This window comes from Notechis scutatus, chromosome 1 (genome assembly GCF_049901735.1).
Source record: "Notechis scutatus isolate UNSWTSFEM ecotype Mainland chromosome 1, rNotScu1.2, whole genome shotgun sequence".
Classification (NCBI taxonomy): domain Eukaryota; kingdom Metazoa; phylum Chordata; class Lepidosauria; order Squamata; family Elapidae; genus Notechis; species Notechis scutatus.
This window is the reverse complement of record NC_142009.1, coordinates 23,194,881-23,213,689: the sequence shown is the minus strand read 5'-3', so window position 1 is coordinate 23,213,689 and position 18,809 is coordinate 23,194,881. Positions and strand designations below refer to the sequence as shown.

Sequence of the window (18,809 nt, the reverse complement as noted above, 5' to 3'; positions counted from 1 at the left end):
TCTTTACACCAGCAAAATCGTTCTTGGGCACCTGAATGTATGGACTGCAGAATTTTATTAAAAGTATTAACTTGAATAGTGTACATAACATGTAAGTCCTTCTCAAAGAAAGGAAGCAATAGCATGCTAAGCATTCACTATAAGAGAGAAAAAATAAACACATACTTTTTAAAAATTCAAATTTTAAAAGCAAAATTTGATGGGATCTGAGTTTTGAATCTGGAAGTTCAATTCCAAACTAAAAGCAGGTCTGTTGTCAGATGCAACCTTTTCTTTTCTACTTTCATGGGACACCAGCTGTTGTAGATGGTGGCTATAATTTATCTGATGTAAGCACTGACAAAGTTAACTCTAGAAAGTCTAAGGGATTGGTTACCTGAGTAAAAAGTGGCTCCATCTGATTGGCTGAGCCTTTTGCAGGTGGGTGTAACCAGGAAATATCACCTCCATTTCACTACAACAAAACAAGCAAACCACAAAGTTACAGATTTACCCTTCATTTTAACAATGAAGAGACAATTGAAGAAGGGGAAACCCCAACAATTATTTATAAAGCTAATCATTCTGTCACACTTTAATAAGGCAAAACATGGTTTTGTAATGGATGAAGAAATTCACAGATAAAAAATATATCCATGTATACGGGTTGTCACATTCTATTACTCAGGGGTGGGATTCAAATTTTTTAACAACCGGTTCTGTGAGCATGGCTTAGTTGGTGGGCGTGGCTTGGTGGTCATATGACTGGGTGGACATGGCTTGGTGGTCATGTTATTGGCTGGGCATGGCCAACTCAATATCACTTACATCGAGGCATGTATCTCCTCGCCTGGCCTTTCATGACTGTGGGGATGCTGCAACAGTCTTAAGTGTGAAAAATGGTCATAAGTCACTTTTTTCAGTGCCATTGTAACTTTGAATGGTCACTCCACACAAGCAAAGTACCAGCAAAGGAGGGAAAAATAAGTTCCTGAAACAGGAAGTCTAGTCCTGCCAAGAATGTAATAAGGGTTAACTGAGAGGCAGTTTCTGTAAGCAACACCAGAATGTTTCCTTCCTGCCTTCCTTACAGGATTAGGCCAGTAATTTCTTCTAACAACCGGTTCTCTGAACTGCTTAGAATATTAACAACCGGTTCTAGCGAATAGGTGCAAACTGGTAGAATCCCACCCCTGCTATTACCATGAACCAAAATATCCAAATTACTGGGAGAAAGCAATTAGGCTTATGTGCCTATTAATTGTTTCTTATGATTGATGGCAGATCAGGCTCAAAACCCAAAAAGGTTTACTGGGTAGTGACTAGCTCTTAGTGACCTGGCTCATTAAGAGCTAGTCCAGAAGGTACCTACCAACCCTATGCCAGCATCCTTTTATAGTCCCCTCAGGGTCTGCTTTGAAGGGAAGCTATAGGGTCTGCTTTGGAGAGAAGCTGTCCCTTACTTGGCAACTACATAAAGCTCAGTGTAGTTCCCCAGCTGGAAAAGGCTTTGCAAGTACCTCAGATATGATGAGCCTAATTCATGGAGAATAAGTATGCTTGGAATTTTTTTGTCATTTTGGTTCATCAAATGGAACCTCCGTGTCATGCCATATTTCTCAACCTTGACAACTTTGAAATGTGTGGACTACTGTTCTCAGAATTCCCCAACCCCAGGAAAAAAATATATCAGAAACTTGGGAGAAGGTAGGACGTAGGATGTTTGCTTTTTTAGGACTTCCTTGGAACCATTGGTCTGGGTCAGGGGTCTCCAAACTTGGCAACTTTAAGGCTTGTGGACTTCAACTCCAGTATAGCTGGCTGGAGAATTCTGGGAGTTGAAGTCCACAAGTCTTAAAGTTGCCAAGTTTGGAGACCCCTGGTCTGGGTGATTCCATGATAAGAAAGCTCACAGGACTGGTGGTCCTCATAACTAAACGGAGCCTTCATTGTATATGTGAGCACCTAGTTTCAAGGACTTGTTGCTTTGCTTAAAGGTTACGAGAAGAATCTGGTTAACCACTGGGGGGAATAAGGTGGCTGGATGAGACTTCTCACACATTTCCTGGTGCTTTTAAGCAGAGATAATAAGAGTGAAATGGGGGTTATTTCAAAAGGAATTTTATTAATGGATGGATGATGGAAGGATGGGAGAGACAGCTGGGCTCAGGCACATGTTCTTGATCCATAACCTGTAAAGTCAATAGGCTTGAAAGAAAGAAGCAGGCTTACGTAGAAGCACGTTCCATCAGGGTCTGAATGAGCTGTTGAAGGTGAACGGACAGCATTGTCATGGAGCTCTTCATGAACAACCTCAGATCAGTCACTATCTGCAAGGAAGGCACACATTTGGATTTTCAAAAAGGAGACCAAAACCATCCACTGGAGGTATGATTTTCCCCACGGATGCTCAGAGGATTACAGGTAGTCCTCAACTTACAACACTTCACTTAGTGACTGTTCAAAGGTACAACGGCATTGAAAAAAGTGAGTTGTGACCATATTCACACTTATGACCATTGCAGCATCCCCATGGTCATGTGATTTACATTCAGATGTTGACCACTGACTCACATATATGATGGTTACAGCATTCCGGGGTCATAAAAGTCAATGAGGAAACCAGATTCACTTAACAATCGTGTTACTAATTTAACAACTGCAGTGATTCACTTAATGAATGGGGCAAGAAAAGTCGTAAAATGGTGCAAAACTCAACAAATTTCTACTTAGCAACATACATTTTTGGGCTCAGTTTGGTAGTAAGTTGAGGACTACCTGTATGTACAGTTCACGTGGCAGGTAATGTCTGAAGCGGCCATTTCAACATCCCTTCAGAAAGGCTAGAGACAGTGACTCAAGTAATGGAGCCCCATTTGAATGGATTCCTGTGTTCCTTATTCTGGAATGTCTAGTAATGAAGAGGTTAAGACATCTTGGGCATTTATACCATTTGTGTAAAGATATTATCATACAAATGACAACACCATCACCAAAGATCATATGTTGCCTGTCAAGTCCTGTGCAGTGTAGCTTCTATCATTACAAAACAAAGTGGCCTTCATAAATTATGGAGGAGGAAAAGAACTGAAATAATTCTGAATTCTGCATCCTGCAAGCCACCATTGATTAGATGCAAGAAATAAAAGATGAAGGGAGAATTTATTTGAAACTCCTCTTATAGGCTAGTTAAAATCATTATTTAAGATCAGATTTTTCTGCCAGGTGAATATTTAACCAAAATAGAACTACAAATAGCTGTAGCTATACCATATGCAATTTTAGTTCATTTCCAACGTATGTTTTTAAAATAATGGAGTTCAAAAAACTGCAGGGGTTATTTTGTTGTTGTCTCAAATCAAAGAAAACTAATTTTATGTTCTTTAACACTTTGTAATGATTCAGATTTTCAAGTTCTTCCAATGATTGTCTATTTCATTTGCACAGAAACATGAAACAGAAAGGGGGAGGAGAAAAACTAAAATATCAATATAGCTAAAATTATTTTGGAACCATTCAGATTATTCCTACTTGATCATTCCTGCTTCGTCCAGTGTGGAGCTTTCCAGCCACATCACCAATCAGTTCCTGAAAATAAAAAGAAAGGTTTCATTCTCCAATATTTTGAAGACATGTGATTGTTATAAGTAGCTGCCAAGTTTGACTATTTCCAAGATTAGCCCCCGAAACCATGTACATTTCTCAGAGTTTTCAATTTATTCATTTATTAATAAATAAATAAATTCATTAATTAATTTTATTGATCTTACCATAAGGTAACTCTGGGTGGCTTATAGTTACATAAACAATTAAAATATAGAAATCAGACATTAAAACCAAGGATGCATGGGGAGGGCAGGGGCAGAATGGGGGGAAGTTGTGCTGTCCCCTCATTGGGGCCCCAAGTCTATTGGCAAAGCCACATCTTTAGACCCTTATGAAAAGATAGGAGCTTTGAGGCCAACCTCACATTGGAAGGCAGGATGTTGCTCTCTTTCTAGATTCAGTGGGATCATTTATTCATTTATAGATGTATACTCTGCCTTTGCTTTGTACAACACAATGACCCTTTTCTTACTTCTGATCCCACAACTACAACCCAGTGAAGTGGATTGGATGAGAAAAAATGATTGGCCTACAGTCACCCATTAGATTTTCATGCATAGAGGAGAACTAAAACTCAGGTTCTCCTGATTTCTAGTCCACACCTTCACTACTACAAATTTATCTCAACCTCTCCCCCTAGCCCCCCGCCTTCATACTCTTTTTCCTTGTTGGAAGGGCTCCACCCCTTGTTATCCCTTTTGATTCTACTCTGCCAACCAATTGCTCTGCCTGGAATAGTTTATGAATGTTTATGAATATTCCAAATCGACACAAGCACATTATCCTTCAAATCAGAACATTTCAGTCAAGTGGATAAACCAAACAAACCTTGAGTCTACGTTCAACGGTAGTGTGGATGTCCTCATCGGTTCGGCTGATTATCAAGCTGCCCTTGGAACACTCATCAGAAATCTATAAGAGCAGCAGTCAAAGGAAAAGTTGTTTAGTAATTCACAAAATGTCCTTGTTGTCTGGGGAAAAAGGGAGGCTTAATGGATCATTCATGGGCTTGACAACAAGGCTTGTCCTTGGAAGTCCTAGCTGTAATCTTGGCAGAGATCTGGCAGTAGTAACTAAGTCCATGATACTATCAGCACAATGCAGCACTTAGCAACTTTCCCGATGTGTTGGGACTGCAATTCCCATAATTCTCAGCCTAAACTGAAACTCTGTGCTGTGTATTCACAGACTCTGCACCAGATTAAAACTCTTTCCCATTCTAATTAAGAGGCCTGAAAGATGGAAAGTGTATTTTCATCCAGGGTTAATTAAGCCAAGCAGTGTTGGTTTTGTACCTGGTGACCCGGTATCAGATGAACTCGGTAAAGGGCTTCAATTCAACAAACATTTTTTTGTTTCTTCCCATCCCTATAAATTGTTTAAATAAAAATTATAAAGTGTAATTTTCATGCCTTTCAGAAGAAAACTTCATGTAGATTCCTCCCCTCCGCCCCAAAGCTACTGGGGTTTATAATGTGTGGCTTTCGGTCCAGTTCCTTGGTTTTCAAGATTCTCTAGATTTCTCCAAAGCCTCTTTTTTTTTTTGACTGTGTCATGTTATTTCCTTCACGGGAATCTGATATTTAATTGCTCAATCTCTCTAATTGCCTCCTCTTTGTTGTGCATTAGTATAGCCTAAACAAAATACAGCACATAAAGTTTTCCTTGTGAATTTTTTGGGGCTTTTTCATTCTTAGCACAGCAATAATAGGAAGACAACAGCTAAATGTGGAATTCAGGGAATGAATATAAACAGACCTGTGGCTCTCTTCTCTGTTCCACGTTCCTTAGAATTTAATAAATTACTGTACTTTATGACCTAACTTCTCTACAGTTCAGAGATTAACCAAAATGACAGCATGCCTATTCTAAAATGCAACTGTTACTAAATATTCAAGGATTTCAGCTGAAGATAGCTGGCAGCCTTCCACAGTTAGCAAAACATAGGGCCTTCTTTCTGGTGTCTTTGGATTGTCCAAGAGGTGCTTTTTTTCCCCCGCCTCAGGAGGCAACTGGATTTTCTTTTTTTTTCTTTGAGGACATTTTGCTTCTCATCCAAGAAGCTTCTTCAGCTCTGACAGTGAAACATCCTCAAAGAAAAAACAAGAAAATCCAGTTGCCTCCTGAGGGAGGGGAGAAGCACCTTTGGGACAATCATGACCTGGATGACTGAGAATCTCTACAGACTCTTTGAATGTTTTCTTCCTCTGAATATCCACCCAGGTACAGAGATCCTATGCTATGCCCTACTTCTTGCAGGACAATCCTTGTGCTAATTCCTCTTCAATGGTCTTGAGTCCTCCTGAAACCTTATGAGCTGTGGTGATGCAGTGGTTGCAGGCTAACTCTTCCAACTGCCAGGAGTTTGATCCTGACCAGCTTAAGTTTGACTCAGTCTTTTATCCTTCCGAGGTCGGTAAAAGAAGGACCCAGATTGTTGGGGGCAATATGCTAACTCTGTAAACCACTTAGAGAGTGATGTAAAGCATTATGAAGCGGTATACAAATCTAAGTTGTATTGCTATTGCTATTCGTCTCTTTTGCAGTCCATCACTGCTTCTAAGCCATTGTTCCTTTTTTCTATCTCCTTCTCATTTCAATTCAGTTTCTCCTTACCAGCTCATTTCAACCTCTCCCTTCCTATAACAGATTCTCTTTGTGAAACCTGTTAGCTGTTCTTCTCCTACCTATTTCTCAGGCTCAAGTTATGTCAGCCCCAAGTCCTGTTGGCATTTCTGAGTAGACTGACAACAGGCTAGGAGATGGCATTTATCTTGTTACACAGTGTTTGGCTAAAATCAAGGTCTATTTTTTTGGATACATGCTTTTAAAAGTGTGGGAGAAATGCTTTAATTATCAATTATCATTTTATTAGGTTTAAAAAATACTGTCAGGAATTCATTTTGCAAAATACTTAAAGCTGAGACATCCCATGTACCTTTACTTGGAGATCTTTCTACCTCAATCAATTTTACCTTCTCTAATCCACTGATGATCTTCTCCATTTCAACTTTAGACAGAATTCCAGCCTTTTCCAAAGCTTTTGCATAAGCCATGCTTCCGCAGATATCAAATTCCGACAAGCGCTTGTCAATCTCGATCGAAGCATTAAACTGTTCCATGACAGGGTCAATACTTCCCACTATCCTTCCTCCATAAAGTTTGTCATTCTAGGGAAAAGGGGAAAACAATGTATCATAAAAGTGAATAATAACTTCTTCCAATGCCATGTATGTATAGTACCCAAATCTTTCTGCTGGTTAAGGAGAGTGCCCTCCACCCATGCCAAGGATAAACATTGTCTATCTGTCTTTGTGTGGGAGGCTGACATTTTCCATCTGAGCTGAAGGCAATGTCTATCATATAAAGCTGTTGGAATGTTCTTGATAGATTCACCTGGCTGATCCTCTTACTATGTATCACATCCTAATAGGTCAGCATGTTAATTATATTATCTCTGAGATAGAAGTTGTTGAGGTAATTCCCCGTTAGGAAAATGAGCGCATACAGGGAGACATATTTGAGAGAAGTGTTTGAATAATACACACACACAGCACACAGATACACTGTACAGTAAATGTAGGTTTTTTACTTCCAGAAACATTTAAGCAAAGATCAAACACAGTCCAAAGTCATTCACATGTAAGATTAGTCAGTTTTCAGTCCAGGGATAATCCAATAACAAAGTCCAGTGTCAAAAACAGTTCAATATCAGACTTCCATCAAATCCATGAATATCAGTCAATTAGAAGGAACGGCAATATTCTCCAACAGAAGGAAAAAGAGACTCACTGAGACTTCTTCTGAGACTAAGACTAAAACAACCCAGGTTTCTAGCTCCATCTTATGGTCGTTTGAGAAACCACACCCAATTACACTTTTAGCATTCCCTTAAAGAGGCAATAATAAAATGTCTGTCCTGGTTTATATATTTCCAACCCAAATATATGTTAGGTGACTTACATTCCTAACATTCTCCCCTTTTGGGTAGGACAATATATACAACCTTACATTCTAAGTCCATAACCCTCACAGCAAGCCTTATGCTTTATAGAGCCTTGGGTCTTTGTAAAATGATCTGCTGTGAGAGCTTCCTGATAGTCTTAGCCATGTTTCGTCCACAAAACCTTTAATTAATAGAAGCCAAAGATGTTTCAATGTGCTGGCAAAGATGACCCATCATAGTCATTTGCTGTCTGATTGAACCCTTGTGCTACTAACCTGGCTTTATGGGTAACAGTCCCATCCACACCTATCTTTAGCTTATAAATCCATTTACACCCTATGGCATGTTTACCTGGTGGTAACTTAACATTTTCGTATACCTCCAGTCTTTTTAAAGATTCCAGTTCCTTATCCATTGCTACCTTCTAAGCAGCCTGATCCTTTATTTATTTATTTTATTTTATTTATTTGATTTGCCAATTGTTTACAAGATAATAAGTATAAATGTATACATAGTTGTGAATACATGAAATGGGTACATATAAGAAAAATAAAAGAATAGGAGAAACAATAGGACAGGGACGGTAGGCACGTTGGTGCGCTTATGCACGCCCCCTCTCACATTTTGTTGAGGCTTTAAATAGGATCCATTGGACCAGATCTCCACCCTAAAAATTACTTTTCCCCAATGTATTACAGTGCCAATTCTGAAGAAGGCAAAACCAAAATGTATTGGTAAATTACGAGAACATACACACACACACACACACACCCTTCTAACCCTGCTGGAGCAGGTGATTGGACTAGAATAGATATCTCATTATCTTTCTTCTCCCTCCCTCCCTCTTTCTTTATTTCTTTTTCTTTCTGTCCCTTCCTTCTATCCCCCCTCTTTCTTTGTCCCTTTTTCTTTCTTTCCCTTTTCTCTTTCTCTTCTTCCTTCTCTCTCTCTCTCTCTCTTTCCTCTCTCTTTCCCTCTCTCAGGCTCACCCCATTGACTTCATGCACAGCTCCATTCGGGCTTGCTTGGGCAGGTGCCTCCGGTGCAAGGGGCTCAATGGGGTGGAACGCGGCGGCGGCGGGATGTTTCAAAAGGAGAGCAAAGCCGGGGGGGGGGGCGGAACTGGCATCGCGACGATACGGCATGCTATCTTGGAGGTCTGAGATCGCTGCCGATATCTTTGCTCCTGGACGGTCCAATCGGATCTAAACCACCCCGAAGAGATGGTGAAAGTAAAGAGCACATCCTGTTGATCCCAGGGATACCGCAAAGTCCCTGGTAGATCCAGGAGAAGCTCTTTTTGCCAGCGGCAAAGAGGCAGCCATTAAAGCTGCTGAAGTTGGGACAGCTCTGAAACGGAAGAGAACGGAAAGAGAGAGTGTGCCGGTTTGGTGAGATTTTTTTCTTTATTCTAAGATTTGAAAGGACACCCTAAGGAAGAGAAAGAATCTGTAAAAGTTTTGACAGAAGTGACTAAGCGGCGATTTTAAACAGGAATGTCAAAGTAATATTTTTTTTTTCTCATTGCTAGATTTTCTACACACGATCTTATATTTTGAAACTGGACTGGTTTTTTCTCTTCTTTTATCTCTTCTTTTTCTCCTTTTTGATTTTATAATATTCTAGGCTAGAGACTCTCTTTTAGTTTTTTTAAAATATCTTTTTTTAATTAATTCTTATTATATTTTGCTTGGAAAAGGAGGGGGAAAGTGAAAGCAAAAGAAACCTTGTAACACTGCCAACTAGAGGCTTGGAAATATTCTATTTCTCTTTTGACCAGACAAAGCTGAGAAAGAACTGAGACTTCTTTTCAAGGACATTGCTATTTGATAAGATAGAGGGAAGAGCATGGGAGAGTATTATTAGAGGTGCTCTTCTGGGTTTCTATCAACAGCTGTAGTCTGGTGTTGAAGCTTATAGGAAAAGAAAAGCTGATAAGTCTTTGGAGAAGAGAGTTATAACAAGAGCCTTGGATAATTAAACAAAGTGCAGTGTGCTCTTTTTTATTTTTTCTAAGCTGCACTACCCCTCCTCATCAGTTTTTTTTTTTTTTTTTTGTAATAGCTCTTTGGATTTTTGGCCCTTTGGAACTTATCTTGACTCAATTGAGAAAGCTGAATCATTTTACACAGAATCTTTTAGAGGGAAAGAGGAAGAGGCAGAAAAAGAAATTTCACTAATTGAATTCCAAGAGGACTGCCAAATGACGACTGAAAAAGAAGAAGGTGCAGTAAGTGGAAAGGAGGAAGCCAAAGAACAACGTGAACCAAGATCTACGAGAGCTGTTAAACCTAACTACAAAATATAACCATGGAAGAGAAAAAATTGATTACAATTAATATAAATGGACTTAACTCAGCTGTTAAAAGAAGGAAAACCTTCCATAAATTAGAGAAATTAAAATTTGATATAATCTGCCTACAAGAAGTACGTATTAAAAAGCAATATAAACAATTGTTGATACAGCCAAAATTAGGGAAAATATTTACTTCCTTGACACAATGCAAGAAAAGAGGAGTGGTTTTATACATTAAAGATATTATCCCAGCGAAATTGATTTATACTCATGACGACGGAAGAATACTAATGGTGGAAATAATGGACAATAATACAAAAACACTGATTGCAATTTATGCCCCGAATGACAAACAAGAAGAATTTTATAAAAAATTACATATGAAAATAATTGAACTGGTAAATAATTGACTGATATTGGATTATTTGCTAGCTAAGGAGAGAGATGTATGTGGTAAATTTAACCAACTGTTGCTTAGAAATTGATACTAGAGAAGTAATTAGACAAATCACAGACAGAATGAGAAAAATAACTCATGTTCCAGTACAGGAATGGACAGGGTTATTAGATAATGAATAATTTTTTTGGGGGAGGGGGTTTAATAATTAAAGACAAGCCTATTTATGGCAGGTATGGTTACATTGGGTTTGATCTGTTTAGCATGTCTGATATCCCTGATAAGAAATGTAGTACAGAGCACTATTGAAGGAATCATAACTGTCACACAAAATAAGGATGAACATATGATGATGATGGTGAATGATATTAATGAACACACTGTTCTTATAAAATTTGAAAATGTAGAAGAAATTAGAGAAAACTTAAGAGAATTCCAGAAGTAATGTTTTATTTTATGAAATGTATGAAAAATAGAAAGGGTGGAATTGTTAGAAATAAGAAAATTCAAAAATAAAATGTAGGTGGATAGAATAGTATATTATAGTATTAAGAAGACAGTTGCTCTATAGACATTTACTATCTTGATGTAACCTGTAAATATATTTTCTAATACATTTACTCATTGTTAATGTACCTGGAATCTATTACATCCTCCTGTATCAAGTAATGCCACCCCTATTTCCTCCAGGAATCGGTACGTATCTCAAACTGTCAAGGCAATTCACATACACATTTGACATAACAAAAGTTCAATTAGGAGGATAATATGAGAAGAAATAAACCATAAACTTTCTTTAATCAATTGAAGTTAGATTTTGTTTTTCAAAACATCAGCTTACTTTTACTTTGCATAGATGTTAAAAATGCATATAAGAAGAAGTGCTGAATGTAACATTAAAAAATACCTATATATTTAATGATTGCACTTGTCAACTTCCAATAAAGCTTATGTTCTTGTGCATGTTCTGGGTGATGAATTGGGAGAAAAATGGTAAAAATACCAGTATATTTAATGATTGCACTTGTCAACTTCCAATATGTAACAAGTCTGGTGTTAGGAATAGATATTTCTTTGTTCTCAGACTGTTCAAAAAGGGGCCCTTGCTGAAGGGACATTCTTTAATGCCAAGAAAGATAAGATGTGATGGAAGGTCATTGGGAGGTATCAAAGGAGATGATGTGGTCTCCATAAGGCGTCTCAGATTAGTTGTTCTCGGTCACTGGGTTGATGTAGGAGGGGTGTGTGGGGGGGGCGTCGGGATAGAAGAACTATAAAATGTAATGTATTGAAATCTTAGGTGTGGTTCTTGGCTCAAACTTCATGTTGAGGTCAGCTGAGATTCTACCACTCTTTGCAAACTGCTTAACAATAAATTCTCTGTTTTCACCAATCCAAGTTTTTGTCATTTGGATTCATTTTCAACAGTTATATTTTCTATGGTTTAATGAGCTTATATGATTAATTTATGGCTCTGCGTATAATGCAGTTCAGAAAATTCATTGAGTAACTAGATTCATTATTCAGCCAGTCAGCTAGGATTTTCCTGCTAATATGACAGGCTTCCTATTAAATCCAGAATTTTGAAAACCGAACAAGATGTACACACTGACCAGTTTTTCTTCCACAGCACAACTTTTTTCATTAAAATATATATTTTTATTCAAGTCTATCACTAGAGTTCAACTATTCGACACACGCACCAAACGCCCTTCAAGATTTTCTTTCTATGTAGGACTCTGGCAGGATATTGATCGACTATGTGCCATATAGCTTGTTCATTTGGCTACCTGGCAGCATATAGTCTGTTCATTTTGAATGATATGCTCAGTACACTGCAGCAATTCCAAAAGGCCTTCTGTCAGCATGATTCTGCTGCAGCTATTGCCCTGTTTTCTCAAAGCAAACATGAAGACAGCATGTGATGCTTAAGGGCTAGTCAAAGTTCACTGGTCAGAAGATATGGGTTCTGGGCCAAAGGAAGGCTAAATCTCCATTCGGCAGTTTTAAGCGGTGGGGTGAGGGTATTTCTTCAAATAAGGCCATTTCCATGTGATATTTGCCACTTCTAAATGCTCTCTGCTCAGGACAGGAAGTGGACCAAAAACACTTTAATACCGATCGCCAATTTTAGCAAAGTAAAGAGACATTGTGAAATTGCAGGCTTGGTAAATCCACCAAAAGAATCATTTGTTCCTCATTCTGTTATACTTTGCCAGGGAATAAGGGTTTTAATTTTTGTAGTAGGGCTCTATTAGCCATACATATTTTCTTTGTGAAGTGAGGTGATAACAATAATACCTTGATAATAGTACCTTGAAGGTCTTCAACCCTTTATCCTGGGCAAGAATTCTCTCACCATCCTAGACAAATGACTGTCCAACATTTGCATGAAAACCTTCAGTGATGTAACACCCATGACTATACAGATACTCCTTGACTTACAGCCACAATTGGAACCAGGAAAACATGTCATTAAGTGGTGCAGCCATTAAGTGAAACATCACATGATTGCAATTTGTGATTTTCCCTAATGGCTTCCCCATTGACTTTGCTTGTTATAATCCAGCTGAGAAGTTTGCAAATTACAATCATGTGACCCCAGGATATTGCAATCACCATGTAAGCCAGTTGCCAAGCACCTAAATTGTGATCACATGGCTGCAGTGACACTACAATGGTAGTAAGTGCAAGAACCGTCATAAGTCACTTTTGGTGCCATTGTAACTTTGAGCAATCTCTAAACAAATGATTGTAAGTCAAGGACTTCCTGTAGGAGGCAAATTGTCCCATTGCTTAAGAGCTATCAAAATCAGGAAATTCCTCATTTTAAGTTTGTGTCTCCCTCTGTAAACCTTCCATCCACCAATTCTTGTCCTATAGTCAGATATTAGAGATAATAAATCCACATCCCTTCCAGTGGTATTCCTCCCTACCCCGCAAACCTACTTTCCAGCTCCATTCTGTGCAGGGCAACCAAAGAAGACCCAGCCAATCAGCTTGGGAGGAAACGTCAGAACCTGCTGAATATACCACCTCTGGTCCCTTCTCTATGACAGTCCTTCAAGAATTGAAAGACTGCTGTCAGGTCTCCTCTTTAGGCCTCTGTTATTTAGACTAAACTTCAAACATTCTTCATAAGATTTAGCTTCCAAGCCTCTTACTATCTTTGCTGCTTTTATCTGTCCTCCTTTCCAGCTCATCAACACCCTTCTTATATTGAGGTGACTAGAAGCAAATGCAATACTATATTCCCTAACCCTAACCCAGTGGCCGCCAACCAGTGGGATGCAGCCCACTGGTGGTTCGTGAGAAAATGTTGGTGGTCCATAGAGAAATGTCACCCCCAGAACACCCCCCAAAGCAATTAAGCCAGGCTGTACAAGAACACAAGGCTGTGCCGCCCAAATGGCCCGTGGGAACCCTCCACACCCACTCACTCCTTATCTGGCAAACTTGCCTGCTGAGTTGCTATTTTTCCTTTTTTTTTCTCGACCATCAGCTGTTCTGCTGTGTTGGGAGATTTAGATCAGCTAGAAAGCAGGAAATCATTGGATTTCTTGCTTTCTAACTAATCTTTAGATCTTCGGTTCTCAGTGCAAACTCAGATGGCAGATAGATCTCTTGAGTGAATCTGTGATTCTGTGAGCAACTCAATCTGCCTGCCTGCTTTGCCTGGTTTTGGGTAAAAGTTCCTCTTTTTCTTTATAAAAAATTCAATATTTACATACATGGTGTGTTGTGAGTTTGCTTGTTAGCAATGTTATGAGTTTGCTTGCAAGCAAATTTTATGTGACAGACTCAGGTAGCCGATGCCAGAAAGATAGATCTGTGAGTGAATCTGTGATTCTGTGAGCAACTCAATCTGCCTGCCTGCTTTGTCTGATTTTGGGTAAAAGTTTCTCTTTTTTAAAATAAAAAATTCAATATTTGCATAAATATTTATAATATTTACATACAAGCCATGCCCAGCCAGTCACATGACCACCAAGCCACACCCACAAATTAGGCCATGCCCACAGAACCCGTTATTAAGAAATTTGAATCACACCCCTGCCACTGTGTGTTTCTGTGTGTGTGTGTGTGTGAGAGAGAGAGAGAGAGAGAGAGAGAGGGAGAGAGAGAGAGGTTAGATCAGATATCTCTCTCTCCCACCAATGTCAGCAAGCCACTGTCAATCAAAATTCATATTAGTGGTCCCCGGGATTTAAAATTATGGGTTTGGTGGTCCCTGAGGTCCAAAAGGTTGGCGACCCCTGATCTAACCTGTGCAACATAAAATAAAAACTATCATTGCCCACGATCTTATCATACCTCTGTTGCGTTAGTTCTTTTGCCAGGTGTAGCACACTTTTGGCTCATGGGTAATCTGTGATCTAACATGACATCCAGATCCTTCTTACAAATACAAATAATAAAAGAGAGTATTTGTAGCTCAGGGTTGAAATGAGGGGTTCTTGGTGCTCTCAATGCTAGTAAGGAGATAGCACTAGGAGCTAGTACTAATGAGTTATTTAGGTTGGGTAATGAAAAGTTTTCAAGAAAACAACCAAGCTCAGAGAGTACAAAACTAGTGTCAAGCCAAATACTTTTCCTGTACGTGTATCCAACTAAATGTATTTAACTACATTTTTTTTACCATTGAACTCGTTTTGCTGGATATGTTCAAATCTATAATATCCTTCTGAACCTTGGTCCTCTGCTCTGAATTGACTGAATCCCCCAGTATTGTACTGAGTGAAAATCTGATTAGCATTCCTCCTGTCCCCTTACTTACATCTTTTATGAAAATGTTTGAAGAGCACTGTGCCCAGGATACAATCCTGAGATTCCCACTTAATGAATTGGTGTAGTATAATGTAGGTATATTATTAAGGACCAAGCATTGGGTTCAATCAGTTCAGTGTCTATCCATAATAAGAACCATCCATACTATATTATTACATTTTACTAAGAAAGATGCTATGCATCACCTTCTGAAATCTAAGTACATTACATCCAGAATATTCCTTTGATCTATTAAACTAATCGCTTTCTCAAAAAAAAAACAAAAAAAAACCAAGGTTTTTCTAGCATGACCTAATTTTTAACAGAGTGATGCTAGCTTCTAGTGATCTTGATCCCCTCTAAATGCTTGCAAACCTACCTCCTGATTATCTTTTTGAGGATCCTCCCAGGTATCAATATCAAACTGACCAATTTCTTGAGTATCGTTCTCCCTCCCCCCTTTAAAAAAAAAGATAGGAACAAATTGAGTTCCTCTTCAATCTTCTGGCACTCTTCCTGTCTAATGGCCATTCTTTAAGATTACAGTTAGTGGTTCTGAAATAACCTATGTCACTTCTTTTAGTTAGGAATAGTGTTTCTCAACTTTGACCACTTTAAGAGAGGTGGACTTCAATTCCCAACAAGGTGTTTGGGGAAGCCTGGGAACTGTGATCTGGGTTATTATTCATTCAAAGACTTGAAAATTCATTCAAAGTAGCTTGGGGTACTCTCATCAATTCCTTACTTATTTTGGCCTATGTTCCCCTTCTCCTCCATCATTGTATGGCTTTTGATAGATTGGACCATTTTGTCCTTTTATGAAAGTAGGATGGAATTTAGAATTAAGCAGTTCAGATTTCTCCCTCTGGCTTTCATGATCTTGCTGTCTTCTCCATTCAGATTAACTGCTTCCTTAAATTGGCACAGTAATGCATTTCCGGATCATCTTGGCCATTTGATTTGCGATCGTCAATCCCCAAACTATTGGGTGCTAGAATCTAAAGCCCTAGGTTTCTATAACTTTGGAAATATATTATATGGAACTGCTGAATGGGTGTGGATGACACAGGCAGTTTAAAGATTCAGTGTAGCTATATTTGTACCATATGCAATTTGGCTAATATTTCTGCAGTTGGCTTTTGGTGCCATGTTTAATATGCAAACCAACTTTTTTGATTAGTATATACGTGAATGTATGTGTGAATGCAGAATAATAATTTAATGAGTTACTAAGTTAAATTGTATAAATACAGCCCCACAGAATAAGACTGCTGGTACATTCCAGCCCTGCAATTCTCTAACTAGTTGTGCTAACTAATCTTTTAAAATGGAGGGAAGAATACTGGAAACTTTCTGGTGGGCAGAGCTTATTCTTGGTCCCTGAGTTATTGTCCCTCCAATATAATGTGTGAACTAATGCTTTAGGCCAGCTTTTATCAACTTGGCAACTCTCTAGATGTACTGTACTACAGCTCCCTGAATTCCTAGCAAAGCCATGCTTCCATGGCTTGAAAAATGTGTTTTAACTAATCATCAGACAACTGATGCCCTAATTGCTATATATTCTTCTTTGACTTTCAGTCATTCATTCCACCATTCTCTCTTAAACAACATTCTGCTCTTTTCTTTTACTACTTTGTATGCCTCAAATACAAGTTGTGGAACTGATATGGAAAGCATCTGTTTCCTTCAACAGTGTTCTCAAAACTCCAGGTTTTTCAACATGAATTGGTGCAATTACCTCCCCAGGTATTTCTTCACTACTAACAATAAACTCCCAAATATACAGTCCATTTATATCTCATTTCAAATCAGTTGTAATCATTCTAATCTTTACAATGAAAGCTCCTTGGGGCCAGAGATTTCAAGGTATTTCTTACTTTCTCTGCTGTATAATAAAGCACCTTTCTTCACCACTGAAGCATTTTTAGGAATGGGGTTGTCGAAATGTTTATGATTCAGCCTTAGACTTTTGTTTAAAGTGCATTTCACATACTAGCTGGCCCTCCTACCTAATTAGGTTTTTTCCTCCAATTTGATGCCCTTCATTTGTTACTAACTTAGTAGGGGAGATGGTATAACAAAAGTCCCATATAGCTAGAGGATGCCAAGTTAGAGAAAATATTCTGTAAGCTCAAAAAACAGGATCTTCCCTATTCTACAAATAAGAACAACTTTTAAAAAAATCTAGTTGGACTGGATCAAATCCATCTAGTCCTCACCTCTGAAAGAGAACAGCAGGATCTCTCTAGGGAGTGTATAGATACAGTAAGTGAGGACTGATACATCCTTATTAGCTTACTGAGGGTAGAAATGCAATGCTTTATACCGTGGCATTTTTCTTCAGCTAATATAACTATATAGCAATAGCTCCAAGTGGGAGAGGGGCATAATCAGATGTGTGCTCTGCAGTCCTTAGCAAACTTTGCAATCAATCAACTCCACCACTTAACTTCATGCAGTTCCATCGGAATCTGCCCAATTTCTGAAACCGTTTTCTATCCCCGTTTCCCCCCCCACCCCACGCAGATTTCTTTGGGGCAGGAAAGGAGGTAAGCAGAGGTCGTTTCCGTGTCCAAAGGGACGTGAGGGAGAAGACTTCCAGATGCCCACTCACCTCAGCTGCCATGACGGACGATTGTGGATTTTCTTTCTGGTTTTTTTTTCGATGAACGTGGAGAACCAGTCAGGTAGAGGGAAGCGATTACTGCAAACAAGCGGACAGTTTATTAGTCTGACACAGGGAGAGAGGCAGGCAGACAGGCACACACAGTCGCTCGCTCGCTCCAAAAAGATCCCTGACTCGTGCTAGATCCGTAGAGACGACCGACTCCCCACACTGCGACCCGATCAGCCGCTGCAGACTTCAATCAACTCACCTCCCGGGGGTGCAACCACCAGCTATCCGAACTCCTGTAAATCAGCCTGTGAAAGGTCTCCATTTCAAGGGATCGCTGCCAACAGGACACGCCCCCCAGGGCGGGATTTGCTTCCAGCTGGGATGTCCTGCCCATCTGCCCTTCTTTTGCCCCCCAACCCCCCCTTAAGCGGGACTCTATCCCCTAACAATGACCCAAAGAAGACACCCAATTGCTTATTTTTCATATTCTCCCCATCCTAAGAAATCACTTAAGAAGTTCCAGATTCAGAGGATACTGAGTTTTCGTAGAATAGTAACAAAAAAGGACTATGTATGTGGGTATTTTGCACACATAGAAATCGTAAAAGTAACATATTTTGGGTAGTTTTGTCTGGCCAGATTTCTACAAAGCAGGACACAAGAGGGCAACAGACTGTAACACTCCAGCTTATCATTTTCATTTGGCTATTGTGTTTTCTTTAAAGAAATTAAAGATTTGCTTGTTGAGTTTACAAGTGCTCCACAGAGTGCATTTTAAATACAATTCATGATAAATTAAGTATTTGGACTCTTTTGCTTATTTCATGAGATATAATTTTAAAGATGCTAATGCATACTTCAGTTGCAGGATCCAGTCTTTTGTATTTACCCCGGCCCCCCAATAGGGGGGGCCCGGGGGGGGGGGGGGGGGGGGGGGGGGGGGGGGGGGGGGTGGGGGGGGGGGGGCGTGGGGGGGGGGGGGGGGGGGGGGGGGGGGGGGGGGGGGGGGGGGGGGGGGGGGGGGGGGTGGGGGTGGGGGGGGGGGGGGGGGGGGGGGGGGGGGGGGGGGGGGCGGGGCGGGGCGGGGGGGGGGACACGGGCCGCCCGCCCGGGGGGGGGGGGGGGGGGGGGGGGGGCGGCGGGGGGGGGGGCGGTCGCCTTGTTGGGGGGGGAGAAAAAAAAAAAACCGGCCTTTTTA

General features: G+C 39.9%; 1 protein-coding gene across 1 annotated transcript in view; it reads right to left on the bottom strand.

The window, feature by feature from the left end:
• ASL (argininosuccinate lyase) overlaps positions 1-17,950 on the bottom strand; it is a 37,808-nt gene extending 19,858 nt beyond the window's left edge. The window contains exons 1-7 of the mRNA XM_026671700.2: positions 17,871-17,950; positions 17,609-17,698; positions 6,561-6,755; positions 4,414-4,497; positions 3,511-3,567; positions 2,212-2,309; positions 377-454 (exon numbers count right to left, since the gene is read on the bottom strand). Coding sequence (XP_026527485.1) covers positions 377-454; positions 2,212-2,309; positions 3,511-3,567; positions 4,414-4,497; positions 6,561-6,755; positions 17,609-17,620 — 524 coding nt within the window. The 5' untranslated portion in view covers positions 17,621-17,698; positions 17,871-17,950. The remainder of the gene's footprint in view (positions 1-376; positions 455-2,211; positions 2,310-3,510; positions 3,568-4,413; positions 4,498-6,560; positions 6,756-17,608; positions 17,699-17,870) is intronic.
• Positions 17,951-18,809: the final 859 nt, after the last annotated feature.